Here is a 21,222-nt window from a genome sequence, read left to right as displayed (position 1 = left end):
ACTAAAAATACAAAAAATTAGCTGGGCATGGTGGCGCGTGCCTGTAATCCCAGTTACTCAGGAGGCTGAGGCAGGAGAATTGCCTGAACCCAGGAGGCGGAGGTTGCGGTGAGCCGAGATCGCTCCATTGCACTCCAGCCTGGGTAACAAGAGCGAAACTCCGTCTCTAAAAAAAAAAAAAGATTCACAGAATATTGATGGGGTGTCATTAATTAAAACAAGATTGGTCGGTTCTTGGGTTTTGCAACTTAAAGTGACAAATATAATTATTTCCTAGTACAAAGTTGACAGCTTAAATGGTTAAGCTATTACAGATTTTATAGTTAGAGATTACCTTTACAAACTGTAGCTAGGCACAGTGGCTCATGCCTGTAATCCCAGCACTTTGGGAGGCCAAGGCAGGAGGATAGCTTGAGATCAGCAGTTTGAGACCAGCCTGGGCCACATGGTAAAACCCCATCTCTACGAAACATACCAAAAATAAATTAGCAGAGCACGCTGGCGCGCGCCTATAGTCCCAACTACTAGACAGGGCTGAGGTGGGACAATTGCTTCAGCCTGAGAGGTCAGGGCTGCAGTGAGCCATGACCATGCCCCTGCACTCCAGCCTAGGTGAAAGAGCACAACTATGTCTCACTAAATAAATTAAATAAAAATAAATGGAATCATACAATTGTGATCTTTCATGACTGGCTTCATTCACTTAGCACAACATTTTCAAGGTTTGTCCATGCTGTAATATGTCGGTACTTCATTTTCATTTCTTTTTATTGTCAAATAATGCTCCACGATGTAGAGATTTACCACATTTCATGTCATCATTCATCTGTTAATGGACATTTGAGTTGTTTCTATTTTTTTAGCTATTATCAGCGAACCTGCTATGAACATTTGTGTTCAAGTTTTTGTGTGCACATATGTTTTAATTCTCAGGGGGAGTTAATTCTAGAGGTGGAAATGCTGGGTCACATGGTAATTCTATGTTTTACCTTCTGAGGAACTGCTAGTTTTGCAAACAAATTGAGTGTACCATTTTATATCCCCACCAACAGTGCATGAGGGTTCCGATTTCTCCACATTCTCACTAACACTTGTTATTGTGTGCCTTTTCAATCATAGCCATCCTGATGTATGTGAAGTGGTATTTCATTATCATCTTGACTTGCATTTCCTTGATGGCTATGATGTTGAGCATATTTTCATGTGCTTATTGGCTCCTGGTATATCTTCTATGGACAAATGTCTATTCAGATTATTTTTTGACTGGGTTGTGTTTTTATTTCTGAATTGTAAGAGTTCTTTACCGATTTAGATACAAATCCCTTATAAAGGTAATTTGTGATTTGCAAAAGTTTTCTCCCATCCTGTGGGTTGTCTTTTCACTTTCTTGATGGGGCCCTTTGATGTACAAAGGAGTTTGTTTTTTTTTTTTTTAAGAGACGGGGTCTCACTGTATTGCCCAGGCTGGAGTGCAGTGGCTGTTCATAGGCACAGTCATAGCACACTGCAGCCTCAAACTCCTGGACTCTCCTGGACTCAGGCAATCCTCCCACTTTAGCCTTCTGAGTAGCTGGTTCTACAGGTGCATGCCACTGTGCCCAGCTAAAAAACTGTTTAATCTTGATGTGTCTCATTTATTTTTTTTTCTTTTGTTTTTTGTGCTTTTGGCGTCATACAAAACCATGGCCTAATCTAAGGTCATGAACATTCATGGCTAGGTTTTCTTCTAAGAGTTTTATAGTTTATCCCTTATATTTAGGTCTTTGATCCATTTTGATTTAATTTTTGAATACGATGTGAGGAAGAGATCAACATTACTATTTTACATGTGGGCATCCAGTTGTTGAAAAGACTATTCTGTTCCTTCCCCCACTGAATTATCTTTTCACCCTTGTCCAAAATTAATTGGCCATAGACCTATGGGCTTATTTCTAAACTTTCAATTCTATTCCATTGATTTATATGTCTGTTCTTATGCCAATACTATAGTATCTTGATTATAGTTTTTTTTGCAGCAATTTTTGAAATAGGAAAGTTTACTCGTTCTTTTTCAAGAAATTTTTTCAGGACTGTTTTGACTATTCTAGGTCCTTTGCATTTCCATATAAATTTTAAGACCATCTTGTCAGTTTTTGGCAAAGAATACAGCCGAAAGTTTGTCGGAGTTTGCATTGAATATGTAAATTTAGGAACTATTGTCGTCTTACCACTCAGTTTTGGGCAAGACGTGGTGACTCATGCCTGTAATCCCAGCAGTTTGGGAGACTGAGGTGGGTGGATCACTTGAGGTCAGGAGTTTGAGACCAGCCTGGCCAACATGGTGAAACCCCATCTCTACTAAAAATACAAAAATTAGCCAGGTGTGATGATGCACACCTGTAATTCCAGCTACTCGGGAGGCTGAAGCAGGAGAATTGCTTGAACCTAGGAGGCAGAGGTTGCAGTGAGCCGAGATCACACCACTGCACTCCAGCTTAGGTGACAGAGTGAGGCTTGGTCTCAAAAAAAAAAAAAAAAATTTCGTTTTTGACCCCAAAACAGAGACTGTTTATCCCTTCATTTAGGTCTTCTTTAATTTTTTTTAAACATGCTTTATAATTTTCAGAGTACAGATCGTCCTTAACTCATGACGGTTCGACTAAACTTTTCAATTTAACAGTACTATGAAAGCAATGCACACTTAGTAGAAATCATGCTTTGAGTACCTATACAACCGTTCCGTTTTTCATTTTCAGTACAGTATTGAATAAATTACGTGAATACTTATACAACTATTCTATTTTTCATTTTCAGTACAGTATTGAATAAATTATGTGAGATATTCAACCTTTTATTATAAAATAGTCTTTGAGGGGAGCTGGGCGTGGTGGCTCACGCCTATAATCCCAGCACTTTGGGAGGCCGGGAATTCGAGACTAGCCTGGCCAACAAGGTTAGTCTCTACTAAAAATATAAAAATTAGCTGGGCGTGGTGGTGTATGTCTGTAGTACCAGCTACTTGGGAGGCTGAGGCAGGAGAATCTCTTGAACCTTGGAGGTGGAGGTTGCAGTGAGCTGAGATTGTGCCACTGCACTCCATCCTGGGAAACAGAGTAAGAGCCTGTCTCAAAAAAAAAAAAAAAAAAAAAGGCTTTGAGTTAGATGATTTTTGCCCAACTGTCGGCTAACATAATTGTTCTGGACACTTTTAAGGTAGGCTAGACTAAGCTATAATGTTTGGTGGGTTATGGGTATTAAATGCATTTTAGACTTATGATATTTTCTCTTTTTTGAAAGGGAGCCTCACTCTGTTGCCAAGGCTAGAGTGCAGTGGTGGGTGCAACCCAGGCTCCCTGCAACCTCTGTCTCCCAGGTTCAAGTGATTCTCATGCCTCAGCCTCCCGAGTAGCTGGGACTACAGGTGTGTACCACCACACCCAGCTATTTTCTTTATTTTTAAAATATTTTTAGTAGAGACAGGGTTTTCCCACATTGGCCAGGATGGTCTTGAACTCCTGACCTCAGGTGATCCCCTGCTTCGGCTTCCCAAAGTGCTGGGAGCCACCCGCCTGGCCATACTTATGATATTTTCAGTTGACAGTGGGTTTATTGAGATGCAACCCCATCACAAGTTGAGGGCGTCTGTATACATGTTGCACTTCTTTTCTTAAATTTATTCCTAAATATTTTTTGGTAGTACTGTAAAAGCAATTGTTTTATTAATTTTATTTTTGATTGTTCATTGCTAATGTATAGAAATACAATTGATGTTCATATATTGATCTCGTATCCTGCAACCTTCCTATAGTTGTTTGTTCTTCCTAATAGTTGTTTTTTAGTGGATTCCTTAATGTATTGAGATGATCATATGGTTTTCATGAAGTATTCTGTTAGTTTGGTATATTATATTTATTGACTCTTGGATGTTAAATCAACATTGTGTTCCTATGATAAATTGCCTTTGGTTATGTTGCTGGATTCAGTTTGCTAGTGTTTTGTTGAGGCTTTTGTGTCCGTATTCATAAGTGATCTTGGTCTTTAGTTTTCTTTTAATATGTTTCTCTTGGGGAGGGGGTTGTTTGTTTTGTAGGTTTTTTTCTTTTTTGAGACAGATTCTTGCTCTGTTGCCCAGGCTGGAGTGCAGTGATGTGATCTCAGCTCACTGCAACCTCCGCCTCCCAAGTTCAAGCAATTCTCCTGCCTCAATCTCCCAAGGGGCTGGGATTACAGGTGCCTACCACCACATCTGGCTAATTTTTGTATTTTTAGTAGAGATGGGGTTTTTACCATGTTGACCAGGCTGGTCTCAAACTCCTGACCTCAAGTGATCCCCCATTCCTTGACCTTCCAAAGTGCTGTTTCTTTCATTTTGGTATCAGAGTAATACTGATCTCGTATAAGAGTTGGGAAGGGCCTTCTCTGTCCATCTTTTTGAGTCTTCATCTAGTTGACTGACTTTTGTGTATTAGTGTGCATGAGAGAATTTTCTTTTCACCACACACTCTAAAATAGATACTTTTTTTTAAACAACTGATAAATTCCCTCATATAGAGTTTCTTTGTTCTATCTTGATCTTTTTTCATAGAATTCTCTTTTGATGGGGCACAGACATGCATTATCAGAGTTGCTTCTCTAAGCAGAGAAAAATTATTTATGAGTTCTGTTTGTACATATTGATGCTATGTATACTGTTACAAGAATCACGTGATCATTCAAGTGTCAGACTGAGTGTCAAAATACTTGACTGGGCAGGGTGGTTCTCACCTATAATCCCAGCACTTGGGAAGGCCAAGTTGGCAGGATTGCATGAGGCCAGAAATTCAAGATCAGCCTGAGCAACATAGAGAGACTCCATCTCTATTTATAAAAAGTCTTTAAGGCTGGGTGTGGTGGCTCATGCCTGTAATCCCAGCACTTTGGGAGACCGTGTCAGGCAGATCACCTGAAATCAGGAGTTCGAGACCAGCCTGGCCAACAGGGTGAAACACCATCTCTACTAAAAATACAGAAATTACCTGCGCGTGGTGATGTGTGCCTGTAATCCCAGCTACTCGGGAGGCCGAGGCAGGAGAATTGTTTGAACCCGGGAGGCAGAGGTTGCAGTGAACCAAGATCACACCACTACACTCTAGTCTGGGCGACAGAGTGAGACTCCATCTCAAAAAGAAAATTTAAAAAAAAAGGCAAATACTCACTGAAGTTAAAAATAATTTCTATGGGATATAGTAACAACAATAATAGTAGTTAACATATGTTGTATACTTACACTAGACTAAACAATTTACAAATACCGCAGTCAGGTTTTCTGGCAAGACAACCAGCTCTACTGTGAAAAAATAAAATCCCCAGTTTCAGAAGTGCTGTTTCTCCACTATTCTCAGTCACTGCAGAAGATTATAATAAACTCCTCAACTCTCTGTGGGATAAATTCTTTACAAATGGAAATTAAAATAGTAATACTTGAAATGTATAGTAATTTTAAGCTTTAAAGTGCTTTGCATTTTATTCATTCAAAGCACTAAATCTGAAACAGTCTAAGCATCTGCTCTTTGAAATCCAAATACAGTTTAAGGTATGCTAAGCCTCAATACCTGAGTGAAATATACTGTTGGGAGTTTTACAAAATTACCTGTATTTTAGTAATTTTTTTGTCAGGTCAAACTTAATTACCTGGGAGAAATATATATAGATATATATGATATATCTATGTGTATATAGTATTAATATATATTTATATATGTGTGTAATATATATGTAATTTGGATACAATTTCCTATTCAATTGATTTCAGCAGAAATGTATTAAGTATGAAGGTAGTACTGTATAGCAGCGGCCCCCAACCTTTTTGGCACCAGTGACCCATTTCATGAAAGAGACAGTTTTTCCACAGATGGGGTGCGGGTGGTCAGGGGGCATTAGATTCTCATAAGGGGCATGCAACCTAGATCCCTGGAGTGTGCAGTTCACAATAGGGTTCGCACTCCTGTGAGAATCTGAGGCTGCCACTCATCCAGCAGGGGGCAGAGCTGAGGCGGTCATGTTTGCCTGCCACTCACCTCCTGCTGTGTGGCCTGGTTCCTAACAGGCCACAAACCAGTACTGGTCAGTGGCCCAGGGGTTGGGGACCCCTGTTATATGGGGAGGATACACACATGCAAGAGACAGTGTTCTATTTGATGTTTTCAGGAGATGCTATCATGAAGACCTTTTTAGGGTTAGGAAAATGTTTATATTAAATGTGAACTGGCAGAGTCCAAATTGAAGACTATTCTAAAGGCATTGCCTTATTCATCATAACACTTCTGCTGCTAAAACAAGCTTCAGACACATTCAGTACATTTTGTTTTGATCCAACATTTATTTGATCCAGAGACTTCCTTTTGAAGGGTCTTTTGGAAGCAACCTTATCTGTAATCATGTATACTAATCAAATTACATGAAATCATGTATACTAATCAAATGGAAATCAAATTTCCAATGCAAATTTCCTTAATTTTCTTTTTCTTTTTTTTTTTCTTTGAGACCGAGTCTCGCTCTGCCAACTAGGCTGGAGTGCAGTGGCACGATCTCGGCTCACTGCAACCTCCACCTCCCGGTTCAAGTGATTCTCCTGCCTCAGCCTTGAGTAGCTGGGACTACAGGCGCAAGTCACCATGCCCAGCTAGTTTTTGTATTTTTAGTAGAGATAGGGTTTCACCATATTGGCCAGGCTGGTCTCAAACTCCTGACCCGATCATCTGCCTGCCTTCGCCATTTTGGGGGATTTTTTTTTAGAGGCAGGGCTTCACTATGTTGCCTCAGCTCCTGGGCCCAAGGGATCCTCCTGTCTTGGCCTCTGGAGTAGCTAGGACTATGGGCACAACCCACTGCACCTGGCTCCATTTATGTTTTTTTTTTTTTTTCAAATTTCACTTTCAACATTGTCACTCTTTGTTTCTTTACTGCACTTTCTTTCTTGTTTTAATCATTTTTGTAAAACATCACATGGATTTATCACTAGGAGACAAAACAAGGCAGCTACATCCTTAGCAGTCTGTGAGTGAACTGAGTAACAGATATGTAGTAACCAATCACTGGCCGACTTTGAATGAAGTGGTATCATTGGCCACTGGTCATGATGTTATGTAGGGATTTTATAGACTGAAGAGCTAGCAGTGAAGATTGTGCATTATGTATTGCTCACAATCAATATGTTTGGTCATTGAAATCTGAGCCATGGTTTGGGGAGTAGCTGGTGTTTTAACTAAAGCTTAGTAACTGAAACTTCTGCATACTAGAACCTTGCCAAGAGAGGACTACCGTGATAGTTAAATGAGGGGCATCAGGTTCCACAAAGGATTATAAAAATACTACTCTACTGTATTATTCACTTATATATATACATGTATATCCTAAGGTAATAAGCTGTTTTTAAAATATTAACCATACTTAGTGATTAATATTTATATATTATAATTATAATAATTTTACTGGCCATCTAGGAATTTAGAAGAGTTCAGAGGGATTTAATGTACGATCCAGGAAGTTTGAAAGTTTGAATTGATACCTTCCTTTAGATCTAAAGACATGGGCTAGGCGTGGTGGCTCACGCTTGTAATCCCAGCACTTTTGGAGGCCAAGGTGGGCAAATCACCAGGTTAGGAGATCGAGACCATCCTGGCCATGGTGAAACCCTGTCTCTACTAAAATACAAAAAATCAGCCAGTTGTGGTGGCGCACGCCTGTAGTCCTAGCTACGCAGTAGGCTGAGGCAGGGGAATCGCTTGAACCCAGAAGATGGAGGTTGAAGTGAGCCGAGATCATGCCACTGCACTCCAGCCTGGTGACAGAGCAAGACTCTGTTTAAAAAAAAAAAAAAAATTGACACTGAAATTTTATATATGTAGTGATTTCATATATGTAGTGATGTAGTGATTTTATGTACACTGCAATTTCATGTATACCTATGTTTAATGAGACAGTGTTTTTGGACACTTCAGTGTTTTTCATCACACAGTAATACCATCTATATAAATGTATCACATTATTTAAATTAATTACTAACATTTCAACTTCCTATTTTGGACTGAAGGAATTGAATTGATTTATAAATTGTTCTTTTAGCCCTAAAATTCTGTATGTATTCTCTGCCTTTTATATTAAAAAGTATTAAAAGCAGGGCACAGTGGCTCATGCCTGTAATCCCAGTGCTTTGGGAGGCTGAGGCAGGGGGATAGCATGAGCCTAGGAGTTCAAGACCAGCATGGATAACATAGCAAGACCCTTTCTCTATACACACACAAAATTAGTCAGGTCCACATGTGGCATGCACCTGTGGTCCCAGCTACTCAGGACACTGAGGTGGAAGGATCACTTGAGCCTGGGAGGCAGAGGCTACAGTAAGCCATGATTGTGCCACTACGTTCCATTCCAGTGTGGGTGACAGAGTGACACCCTGTCTTAAAAAAAGACAAAAGCTATCAATGTACTGCATGTTTATTTTAGGGACTAAATGCTTATTTTTAAGGGGATGGTTAAAGTACTCAGCATTATTTAGTAAGTTAAAGCCTTAGGTTTTAAACCTGATTTGGAGTTGAGCTCTGGGAAGGAAAGGATGATTGATTCATAGGCACCCTGAGACAGTCACGTACGATTTGAAAAGCAGATGTACTCTAAGGCTATCAAAATAAAAATAACACCAAGTACTATGCTTATCTCTTAAAGTCATGTTGTTTTCTGCAAGGTGTTAAAAATGAAAATAAGATTGTTCTAATAACATTGAAGTTTCATGAGTATATGTGTATGATACAAGAGAGATTGATGGGTAACACAAGTGAGATTGTTGGGTGACTACTTGCAGTATAATTTTTTTTAAATTATGTACTTTTAGATTGATTTACCAGACTGCTGAAATAAAAAACACTCCAGTTTAATCTGAAATAATGGGAACGTTGGCTCTGCTGCCGTGATTTTAAATGTATACATGCCCAATTGTGACTGGATTAAGTTCATCATTGGCATTGCATTGAAGTCATTCAGAGACTCTCTTTTGCCATTGCAGGTAGAGCGGGAAAAGGCCATTCTTTTGGCCAACCTACAGGAGTCACAGACACAGCTGGAACACACCAAGGGGGCACTGACAGAGCAGCATGAGCGGGTGCACCGGCTCACAGAGCATGTCAATGCCATGAGGGGCCTGCAAAGCAGCAAGGAGCTCAAGGCCGAGCTGGACGGGGAGAAGGGCCGGGACTCAGGGGAGGAGGCCCATGACTATGAGGTGGACATCAATGGCTTAGAGATCCTTGAATGCAAATACAGGGTGGCAGTAACTGAGGTGATTGATCTGAAAGCAGAAATTAAGGCCTTAAAGGAGAAATATAATAAATCTGTAGAAAACTACACTGACGAGAAGGCCAAGTATGAGAGTAAAATCCAGATGTATGATGAGCAGGTGACAAACCTTGAGAAGACCACCAAGGAGAGTGGTGAGAAGATGGCCCACATGGAGAAGGAGTTGCAAAAGATGACCAGCATAGCCAACGAAAATCACAATACCCTTAATACGGCCCAGGATGAGTTAGTGACGTTCAGTGAGGAGTTAGCTCAGCTTTACCACCACGTGTGTCTGTGTAATAATGAAACTCCCAACAGGGTCATGCTGGATTACTATAGGCAGAGCAGAGTCACCCGCAGTGGCAGCCTGAAAGGGCCTGATGATCCCAGAGGACTTTTGTCCCCACGATTAGCCAGGCGGGGTGTGTCATCCCCAGTAGAAACAAGGACCTCATCTGAACCAGTTGCAAAGGAAAACACAGAGGCCAGCAAAGAACCAAGCCCAACTAAGACCCCCACAATCTCTCCTGTTATTACTGCCCCACCGTCATCTCCAGTATTGGATACAAGTGACATCCGCAAAGAGCCAATGAATATCTACAACCTTAATGCCATAATCCGGGACCAAATCAAGCATCTGCAGAAAGCTGTGGACCGGTCCTTGCAACTGTCTCGCCAAAGAGCAGCGGCTCGGGAGCTAGCCCCCATGATTGATAAAGACAAAGAAGCCTTAATGGAAGAGATCCTCAAGCTCAAGTCCCTGCTGAGCACCAAACGAGAGCAGATCGCCACGTTGAGGGCAGTACTGAAAGCCAACAAGCAGGTAATCTCATTGTGCAGGTGAAAGCTTGCTAGTCAAAGCTTTCTTAGCTAATTCATTCCCTAATTTTATTGAGTGTCCAGTATCATCAAGATGACAGTTCAGATTCTTTGTCAGTGGAGAAATAAAACCATGTCCCAGTGCCAGATCAGAATGTCATAATAATTATTATGTTTAAATGAGTGAGTGGCTGAAATATCCATGCCCAGCTAGGTAGAGGCAGAGGTGAGGAGGTTAAAGCAGCAACACAGAGGACCCAGATGCCTTTCTGCAGATAGAGAAAGGCAGTTCAGGTGGTCCTGGGCTGAAGCCTGGCAGTGAGTGACTGCGGAAACAGGAGATGGAGGTTGGCAGAATAAGCTGACAAGGCAGGTTATACCAGCTAGGGAGATACAGCAAGAAAGACAGACAGCCTGCAGGCAGCTGGAGCAAACAAAAAGAAATCTGGGTGCAGACAGTGAAGAAGATCTGATGGTCAGTAACTGGAACCCAGCTTTGGACCTGGAGGTTCAGATTCAAGACTCAGTTTCTAGGGGTATAGCAAGATTATTATTTTTTTATTATTATTATTGTTTTGAGACAGTCTCGCTCTTGCCCAGGCTGGAGTGCAGTGGCGCCATCTCGGCTCACTGCCACCACCACCTCCAGAGTTCAAGCGATTCTCCTGCCTCAGCCTCCCAAGTATCAGGGATTACAGGCATGTGCCACCATGCCTGGATAATTTTTTGTATTTTCAGTAGAGACAGGATTTCGCCATACTGTCTAGGCTGGTCTTGAACTCCTGACCTCAAGTGATCTGCCCGCCTCAGCCTCCCAAAGTGTTGGGATTACAGGCGTGAGCCACCGCACCCTGCTAAGTATAGCAAGATTAAAAGGAGTGTTTTGTTTTTCATCCCAAACTTAGAGAAACAAAAGTGCTAAATAAATGAGCAAGTAAGGGATGAAGGGCAAGGCAGCTGTGAGGAACTGAGTGCGAAACAAAGCCAGGCAGGTCGTTAACCAACTAATTAAATAGTTTGGGGCCACTTTAGCAAGCAAATGAGAGAGCAAGAGAGACAAAGTGAGAGATATTAGGAGAGTGAGCTCTACCTGTGCTGGTGACCGCATATCTGAAATTTAGGTTCATTTGGGATGTTAACTCAGCTGGGTCAGAGCTTAAGTGATAGGGAGCTTTTCCTAGCTATTCATCTTGTCCTTCTGGACAAGTAGTGATCTTACAACGTGATCCTGCCTAATTCCCAGCTCTCCGTGATGACTGAATTTGTTTTCCACCCTTGAGTTTTACCTGGGTGGGAGTGCTGTGAGATAGAGGCGGAAAATTCTTTTCACATGTGTTTAGTTTATATTTGAGAAAGGTGCTGAGCAAATGTTGGTGTTGATAAAGAGAAGAAACAAAGCACCAAATGCCTTCTTGCAAATGCAAGCAGTGCCAGTGAATGCTAGTCATGGGAGCTCTTGCTCTTTGGAGAATGAGGGTTAATTTCAGATTCAGAGTGCCTTCCCCATTTGCCATCATCTGGGGGAAACCACACCCTTATTACATCATCTACAGTACAGCTTTAGCGTCCTCATCTCTAGTGCCCATAAATCTATTCATATAATTGGCATCTATACCATAAGCTATAATATTGTTTGCACCATTAACATGTTTTGTATAAACCTAAGGGCAAAATATGACTTGATTTTGTGTTGCCACTTTAGAGAAATAGGAAAGGTGGACAGGCGAGGTGACTCATGCCTGTAATCCCAGCACTTTGGGAGGCCGAGGCGGTCAGGAGTTCAAGACCAGCCCAGCCAATATGATGAAACCACATCTCTACTAAAAATACGAAAATCAGCGGGCCGTGGCAGCACACATCTGTAGTCCCAGCTACTCGGGAGGCAGAAACAGAATTGCTTGAACCTGGGAGGCAGAGGTTGCAGTGAGCAGAGATCGCGCCATTGCATTCCAGCATGGGTGACAGAGCGAGACTCCATCTCAAAAAGAGAGAGAGAGAAATAGAAAAGATTAGAGTGAATGAAGAATTTGTGAGATATTCAGAGTGGTCATAAATAACAAATGCCATATTAGATAAGGCTTACACAACCTTTATCAAGGACATGCTCTCCTGGGGCATTCTTGGTCAACCCATCAGATAACTCCTCTGACTCCTTCCTTTTTTTTTTATAAATATATATTTTCCCCCTCCCACCTGACTTCTTCCTAAAGAACCTTTAGAAAGGTTCCTAACAATCTTCAGAAACCTAGATCTATAAAAATGTCAAGATGCTTAACTGAAATATAGATAAGGACACTTGGCCAACCAACAGAGACTAATTTGTGAACAGGCATTCATTGATTACATATTTTCTGGGGGGCGGTAAGTAGGGATGCAAAAATAAATGACATGGTCTAGTAGGAGTTTCACAGTTGCCTATAGCTGTTTATAAGATAGGACTTACCAAGCACCTTAGAGTGATGTAAACAGTACCCCAGGAATTAAGAACAGAAGAAGGCATTCCTAGCTGAAGTTTTCTTTTCACAGTGCTTTGTGGTACAGGTTGAGTATCCCTTTTTCAAAATGTTCAGGACCAGAAATGTTTCAGATTTTGGATTTTGGACATTTGCATATATACATAATGTGATATCTTGGGGACGGGATCCAGGTCCAAGCATGAAATTGACTTATGTTTCATGTATTCCTATATACATAGCCTGCAGGTAATTTTAGACAATATTTTAAATAATTTTGTGACTGAAACAAAGTTTTGACTGCGACTCATTACATGAGGTCAGGTGTAGAATTTTGTGGCATCATGTCAGCACTCACAAGGTTTCAGATTTTGAAGCATTTTGGATTTTGGATTAAGGATGCTCAGCCTGTACCATTTGCATTACATTAGAGTTCCAGCCTATATGGGCTCAGTGAATTAAATGAATTTGGTCTACATGTTCATGATGTTGGGCCTGTTGCTGTGATGCTTATGTATCGTAAATAGCTTCAAGTATTAACAGATGGCATTCACTATATTTAGACATTGTGGAATGTTCATTTTTAAGGTTGAGGTGAGAATTCTGAGGTATGGGGGAAAAAAGGAAATCTCCCTGTTTTAAAATAGGCATTCTACTATACAGCCATACAAAAGAATAAGATCATGTCATTTGCAGGGACATGGTTGGAGCTGGAGGCCATTATCCTTAGCAAACTAATGCAGGACCAGAAAAGCAGTTACCGCATGTTCTGGTGCCATATATACATAGCCTGAAGGTACTAACATAAGCATTTACTGACTTTATCAGAAGGCATGTACAGTGCCTCAGTAAATGCTTATGAGGCACCGTCCATCTAGCACTGTGCCAGATGCTGAAGATTCAAAGTAGACTAACACATAGTCCCTGCCTTCCAGAAGACTCAGCCTCCTGGGATAGTTCAACATTACATGTGCTGTAATCCAAGTTATGAGAACAATTTAGAGGAAGCAACTAAGGTTTCCTAGAGGAGCGAAAAAGACTTCACAGAAGCAATTATACCTTAGTTTGTTCTTAAAGGATAAGGAGTTGTTTTCCAGAGGAGGAGGAAATAATTCCATACAGAACAGTAGGTATTGAGGCTTAGGAGTGACAGAACAGAATGATATATTCAGGGAAGGTCTATGTGGCTGGAAATAAGACTTTTTTATTTAGAAAGTCAACTTTGGAATGTGCAGGGAATGCGCTGAATGCAGACCTCAGCAAATCCAATGGGTTATGGTTACTTAAAAATGACTTAATTCTGGAAAAGCTTTGCATAGTCTATGGACAAACAAATCTACAAACAAAACTGAGGCTTTGGGATATTTGTCACAAATAATAAATGAATGTGGACTTCTATTTCAAAGCTAGCTCTTCTGTTATTCCCCTCTTTATTCCCTTTAGATACTGACCATGGGACTCTATGCTTACAAATTTGTTACATCTACATTTTCACAACTTAAACTTAATTTTCTGTTCTAAATGAATATGTGTCTAAGCTTTCTAAACACTAAACAACTGCCATTTTTCCCCAGGTCAATTTCTGCATTCTGGATAGTTTTCTGAATCTTTAATATTTCTGAAGATTCCTCCAAGTCTTAATACTACAGAACATAAAGAAGTATTTTATGAATAAAGTCTCATTTTAATCTGAATTCAAATTCAATCAAAACTCATAAGAAACTACTTCGGAATCAAAACAGTAACAAAGTACCCTATCCCAACATTGGTTTAATAAAGAAAGAATTTATTTCTATAGATGTTGGCACGTTACATATGAAGATTTGAAACTGTCCATTTCAAGCACAAAAAGAAGCGTTAAAAACCAGGATAGTCTTCCAGGGAAATCCCATTAGTAATGGATTTTTGTACTAGTAATAGGGTTTTTCATTAGTATGGGATATTTGTATGGACTCTCAAAAGTTATTTCATTTTGTAAAAATAATGTGTTTCCAGTTTGGCTTCAATATGCAAACTGTGTGCTATGCATCAAACAGGCAGTCCCTAAGTATACACTGATTTTATGCATTGATTCAGTCAATTCTTTTTTTTTTACTTGCTATTATGTGCCAGGCTAGCTCTTGATTTGAAACACTATTAATTCCAAGAACTTCAGACATGCTCAAATCCCAGATTCAAACAAATGGTTTTAACTCATTCAACATTTTGTAACCCCTACTTTTATGGAGATTTTTTAACAATTATATTTGACTATAATTCATTGTTTGGACAAATTGTATGCAAATTAGAAAGCAGTTATTTATTACTTCTTTCATTTAAACATAAAATAACATGGATTTATAGTTTATCATATATTCATATTATCAATTACAATGGTATACATCTTTTATTCTGTGTTTTGGGCCCACTGAGCACAGGTGACAAAATTTGAGTTCTAACATACTCCAATTTGATTATTCCAACTGAAGCTGTGCTTCTTTACTAACTTCTTAGTAAAGTTTTTCTTGTATAAAGTTTCATTTTGGCTCCCTTCTTGTCCTAAAATCCCATACCTTCAGCAATCTGCGTTAAATATTTATTAAACTACTGTCATTCTCTTAGCTCTTGATACTGACTCTGGCTCACAGCTGGCCTCTAGGGCAATTTAACCACTTTATACATTCACAACACATTTGACATTAAAGAAAAACTTCCTGTGTCCCAGGTGCATACCTATGTGTATATGATTTAAATCAATTTCACTTTCCTTTTATAAAAGAACATAATAGGCCCAGCATGAAACAATCTGTATGATGTATTTTCCTGACATGAAAATTGTAAGCAGTGTGATTTTTCTGCTTTAGACAGCTGAGGTGGCGCTAGCTAATCTCAAGAACAAGTATGAAAATGAAAAAGCAATGGTGACTGAAACCATGACGAAGCTTAGAAATGAACTGAAGGCTTTGAAAGAAGATGCTGCGACCTTCTCATCCCTGAGAGCAATGTTTGCAACAAGGTAACAGCATTTTCTTCCTAAGACTGGGTGTGGTACGTGGGGAAAAGCCTTTAAAGTTCACAGCCCTGTCTTTGTGCATGCTGAATGTATTTGGTGTATAGTCTAGGATGGTAAAGTATGAAGAAAATGTGGAATTCCACTCTGACGTTTCCAAAGTCAGACCTTGTGTGCTGTTTTCCAGAGTCCCCTACTGAACACTCTGGATCCAGAAATTCTATTACATAAAATTACTTAATTCTATCAAGTAAGGTAATATTAATAGACTGTAGAACTTATGTACACCAAAGAAATAGACTCTCCCTCCAAATAAAAAGTTTTCAATAAGGAAAAAAAACCCATTTCCTAGAATAACTAAATATTATATTATCACCCCTGAAATACAGTTCTGTGATGGAAGTACATGAAAGTATAGAAAAGTGCCTCATCCTTAGTACTGTACGAGAAGATACCATTATAATGAAGGTTAATAGTCATCATATCAACTAATTACTTAGAATATATATGTATTTTTTTGAGACAGAGTCTCACTCTGTCACCCAGGCTGGAGAGCAATGGCATGATCCTGGCTCACTGCAACCACCACCTCCCAAGTTCAAGCAATTCTCCTGCCTCAGCCTCCCGGAGATTCACTCTTGTTGCCCAGGCTGGAGTGCAATGGTGTGATTTCGACTCACTGCAACCTCCATCTCCCGGGTTCAAGCGATTCTCATGCCTCAGCCTCCCGAGTAGCTGGGATTACAGGCATGCGCCACCATGCCCAGCCAATTTTTATATTTTTGGTAGATACGGGGTTTCACCATGTTGCCTAGGCTGATCTTGAACTCCTGACCTCAGGTGATCCACCCACCTTGGCCTCCCAAAGTGCTGGGATTACAGATGTAAGCCACCACACTGGCTTATATTTTGTTTTTAACATGAAGTGATTGTTAAAAATATGTTTGATTTGAAGTTTTCAGAATCTTGGGATTTTCAGCATACTGTTGAAATACATTTTTTGTTGTCACAATGCAGTGTCAAGAAAATCCACCTTTTTTTTTTTTGAGATAGGGTTTCGCTCTGTTGCCTAGACTGAATGCAGTGGCGCCATCTTGGTTCACTGCAGCCTGGACATCCTGGGCTCAAGCAATCCTCCCACCTCAGTCTCCCAAATAGCTGGATCTGCAGGCTTGCACCACCACACCTGCTAATTTTTGTGTTTTTTGTGGAGGCAGGGTCTTGCTATGTTGCCCAGGCTTGTTTCAAACTCCTGGGCTCAAAAAATCCTCCCACCTCAGCCTCCAAAAGTCCTGAAATTATGGGTGTGCATCATTATGCCTGACCAACCCTCACCAATTACATATCTTGTATGATGCAAACCTGGTGCAAAATTCCCAAATAATTACTGAGGCTTTACTTGCAGACTTGGTAAATGATTTGCATGTAGCTGATACAAGTGTTAAAAATGAAACGGAAATCTCTTGAACTTTAAAGGAGTCTCCCAGAATCTGTCCATCTTTGTATGTTACGAGAGGCTTAAGCCGAGACCTTGTGACTGAATCTCTTGGAGATGGTGAGAAGGCTGAGTGCCCAAGAGCCCACAGGGGTGCAGAGGAACTGGAGGGAACTGACTTCTGGGTCTCGGGGCATGGCAGTGTTTGGGAATAGAATGTGTTTACCTCTGGCCACTATGGTAGGCAGGATAGAGAATAGGAATGGGGCATAATGTCCCCCTCTTTGATGAAAGAATCAGGATTATATTTGGAATCAAGAAAACATAAATTTCCTCTTTGAGAAGGAAATTTTTTTAAATGCCAAAAACATTTCAAGTCTGAATCTGATTTATATAAGAATTGTTATCCCCTGGCCTAGCGCGGTGGCTCACACCTATAATCCCAGCACTTTGGGAGGCTGAGACAGGTGGATCACCTGAGGTCAGGAGTTCAATACCAGCCTAGCCAACATGGTGAAACCCCATCTCTACTAAAAATACAAAAATTAGCAGGACGCAGTGGCATGCACCTGTAATCCCAGCACTTTGGGAGGCTGAGGCAGGAGAATCGCTTGAACCTGGGAGGTGGAGATTGCAGTGAGCCAAGATTGCGCCACTGCACTCCAGCCTGGGTGACAGAGTAAGACTCCATCTCAAATAATAATTATAATAATAAATAATTATTATCCCCAAATTGTCCATTTTCACAGACTTTTTTCTGGCATGAACAATAATTTGTTATTCATATTTTAGTGGGTAAATAAACTCAGGAAAAAAAAAAACTCAGAATGAGCTTTTTCCCTACACCGTGTCTCCCTTCCAAATGTATACGTGCTCAGGTTTTACCATTGGTAAGGAAAAAAGATCACTGAGCTTATCTTCCTTTTTGGCACAAGTATGAAACCTGAATAAAGATGTTTCAGACAGTCTTGTGCAAATCTTGGTTTTTGCAGGGTTTTTTGCTTTTTGACAACTCACTGCTCTATCATCTGGTTAAGAAATCACTGAAAATATTCAGTTTTCTAATTCAGGCAAATTAGTCAAATTGACAAGAGCAACAGCTGCAATCGATACTAAATTAAACTAAAATGTATAAATATAGATAAGGGATATTTTCTGTATAGACATTATTCTTTTGGATACTACAGGCATAGCCTATAATAAACATGTCACATTCCTCTAAAGAACACAATGTTATACAGCAAAAAGAGCTACCATAAGACATTTCAGGTACTGTGGACATTGTGTGAGACTTGACTGTTTTTCTGATGTTACACAGCAGCCCCACAGTAACTCTGTCCTTGGGGTTTAAGTTGTTGTCCATTAAGACTATTTCCATATGGGCTGGGTGCAGTGGCTGATACCTGTAATCCCAGCACTTTGGGAGAATGAGGTAGGAAGATCACTTGAGGCCAGGAGTTCAAGACCAGCCTGGGTAACATAGTGAGACCCTGTCTCTTTAAAAAAATAATAATGGCCAGGCGCGGTGGCTCACACCAGTAATCCCAGCACTTTGGGAGGCCTCGGAGAGCAGATCACCTGAGGTCAGGAGTTCGAGACCAGTCTGGCCAACATGGTGAAACCTCATTTCTATTAAAAATATGAAATTTAGTCAGGCACAGTGGCGGGCACCTATAATCCCAGCTACTCAGGATGCTGAGGCAGGAAAATTGCTTGAACCTGGGAGCCAGAGGTTGCAGTGAGCCAAGATCACACCACTGCACTCCAGCCTGGGTGACAGAGCAAGACTCTGTCTCAAAAATAAAAAATAATAGTAATTGGCTGGGCATGGTGGTTTATGCCTGTAATCCCAACACTTTGGGAAGCTGAGGTGGGGGGGATTACTTGAGGTCAGGAGTTCAAGACCAGCCTGGCCTACATGGTGAAACCCTGTCTCTACTAAAAAATATATAAAAATTAGCCAGGCATGGTGGTACACTCCTGTAATCCCACCTACTTGGGAGGCTGAGTCATGAGAAGCACTTGAACCTCGGAGGCGGAGGTTGCAGTGAGCTGAAATCACTCCACCATACTCCATCCTGGGTGATAGAGCAAGACTCAGTCCCAAAAAACAAAACAACAACAAAAAATAATAAAAATAAAAATTTAAACATCCCATATATACTTCATTGTATGGATGAACATACATTCCAGTTGTTTGCTATTGTAGATTAACTACATTCTTTTGCTAGACCTTTAAACCAGTCTTCTAAATATCTAAATTTCAGTCAAATTTATTACTTTTCAACCTAAGTCCCAAATTCAGTTTCACCAAGATTTTCCCCTGACCAGCTTCCCTGTTTTGGTTCCAGATGTGATGAATATGTCACCCAGTTGGACGAGATGCAGAGACAGTTAGCAGCCGCAGAGGATGAGAAGAAGACTCTAAACACTTTGTTACGAATGGCTATCCAGCAAAAACTCGCCCTGACCCAGAGGCTGGAGGACTTAGAGTTTGACCATGAGCAGTCCCGACGCAGCAAAGGCAAACTTGGAAAGAGCAAGATCGGCAGCCCTAAAGTAAGTGGGGAGGCATCAGTCACCGTGCCCACCGTAGACACTTACCTCCTGCATAGTCAGGGCCCACAGACACCCAACATTCGGGTCAGCAGTGGCACTCAGAGGAAAAGGTATGCATGCAGCGATCTTCATGGTACGGTGCAGTGGCCAGATTTTAGTTAACTGCAAAAATGAATGTGCTCTTGTTGTGGAGGATGGAGGAGGGGAAGGAAAAGAAAAAATGGAAGCTGGCCTATAAATGGGCCTTGCTAACATGGGTCTTTCCAGATCAAAACCTTTTTGATAACTGTGTTGATATAGTCCTTTCTAACCCCTGCCCAACCTCTCCTCTTGATTAATCGTAATATACTTTTCAAGTGTCTGTTAATATTTTTGCTACTCTTTGTATATATAAATATGCCTCTCCCTTACCTCCAACCAAAGAATTGGTAGATAAAGTTGGATATTAAGAATGAAGCTGTGTTGTTCTACCTGGGTTCTAATTTTAAAAGTCATTGTACCTTTGGAAATGGTGCTGTTTATCAGCTTCTCTTTAATGGGGCAAGGATATGAATCTGTTCTCTTAGGGAAACTTTTGTCCATTTGACCAAAACTGATGACGGACTGAAAGTGGGTGTCTATATTTAGATTAAATGGGATGGAATACGCATAGTTCTTTTCTTGAAAGCAGGTTTTTGAGCTTTTTCGTTTGGCATGGGAATATTGCCCAGAGAAACCACTTGTTAGGTTTTTAGGGGCTTAATTTTGTGACCTCTTTCCAGAGTCCTGGCTGTTGAGTTACTTACCCTGTATTTTTGATTAATGGTAACATTTTTATTTTAGGAGCTTTCGTTAAAGACTCAAATAATATATTTTCTATTTGTGGTTGAAACTAACTGTAATAAATCTCTTTTCCAGTATCCAGAGCAGTTTCCAAATAGGGTTGTATCCTGATGTGGAAACTTAAAAAAAAAAAAGCAAAACTCTTGATTTACATATTAAAAAAATTAAATGCCGTTATAAATAATGTTGTCACTGGTGAGGCGTTGAAAGGTAATTAAAGTAAAACTTTTTTGTTTCCTATATGTATTTTTCTTGGATCTCCTGCAAGACAATTTTCACCTTCCCTTTGTGATCAGAGCCGTCCCAGGACTTCAGGGGCTTCCTACCTACAGAATTTATTAAGAGTTCCCCCTGATCCCACCTCCACAGAATCATTTCTTCTGAAGGGCCCCCCTTCCATGAGTGAATTCATCCAAGGGCACCGGCTCAGCAAGGAAAAAAGGTTAACCGTGGCTCCACCAGGTAAACATTTTTTCCTTGGGTGCATGTGATGCAAATGATTAGTTGAATAGACTCTCCCCTTCCTTCCAGTCACTCAGGCCCCCCAGCCTCAGAGTCTACCTTTCATGATGTGTAAATTCCTACAATTGGCCAGGCGCGGTGGCTCATGCCTGTAATCCCAGCACTTTGGGAGGCCGAGGTGGGCAGATCACAAGGTCAGGAGTTCGAGACAAGCCTGGCCAACAAGGTAAAACCCCGTCTCTACTAAAAATATAAAAAATTAGCCAGGCGCAGTGGTGTGCGCTTGTAATCCCAGCTACTTGGGAGGCTGAAGCAGAAGAATCACTTGAACCCAGGAGGCAGAGATTACAGTGAGCCAAGATTGCGCCACTGCACTCCAGCCTGGGTGACAG

At 40.7% G+C, this 21,222-nt stretch overlaps 1 protein-coding gene across 6 annotated transcripts in view; it reads left to right on the top strand.

Annotated features, from left to right (window-relative positions):
- BICD1 (BICD cargo adaptor 1) overlaps positions 1–21,222 on the top strand; it is a 305,969-nt gene that overhangs the window by 236,893 nt on the left and 47,854 nt on the right. For 3 of the 6 annotated variants that reach the window (XM_017976003.4, XM_078338934.1, XM_017976001.4), the window contains exons 5-7: positions 9,020–10,114; positions 15,407–15,558; positions 19,339–19,546. In XM_017976003.4, the coding sequence (XP_017831492.1) occupies positions 9,020–10,114; positions 15,407–15,558; positions 19,339–19,546 (1,455 nt within the window). Of the gene's footprint in view, positions 1–9,019; positions 10,115–15,406; positions 15,559–19,338; positions 19,657–20,636; positions 20,831–21,222 lie in introns of all 6 variants that reach the window. The other 3 variants (XM_017976005.4, XM_054238185.2, XR_013522710.1) reach the window with 2 other exon arrangements.

The sequence above is a fragment of the Callithrix jacchus genome, chromosome 9 (genome assembly GCF_049354715.1).
Source record: "Callithrix jacchus isolate 240 chromosome 9, calJac240_pri, whole genome shotgun sequence".
Classification (NCBI taxonomy): Eukaryota; Metazoa; Chordata; class Mammalia; order Primates; family Cebidae; genus Callithrix; species Callithrix jacchus.
This window is presented reverse-complemented; position numbering and strand designations above follow the sequence as displayed.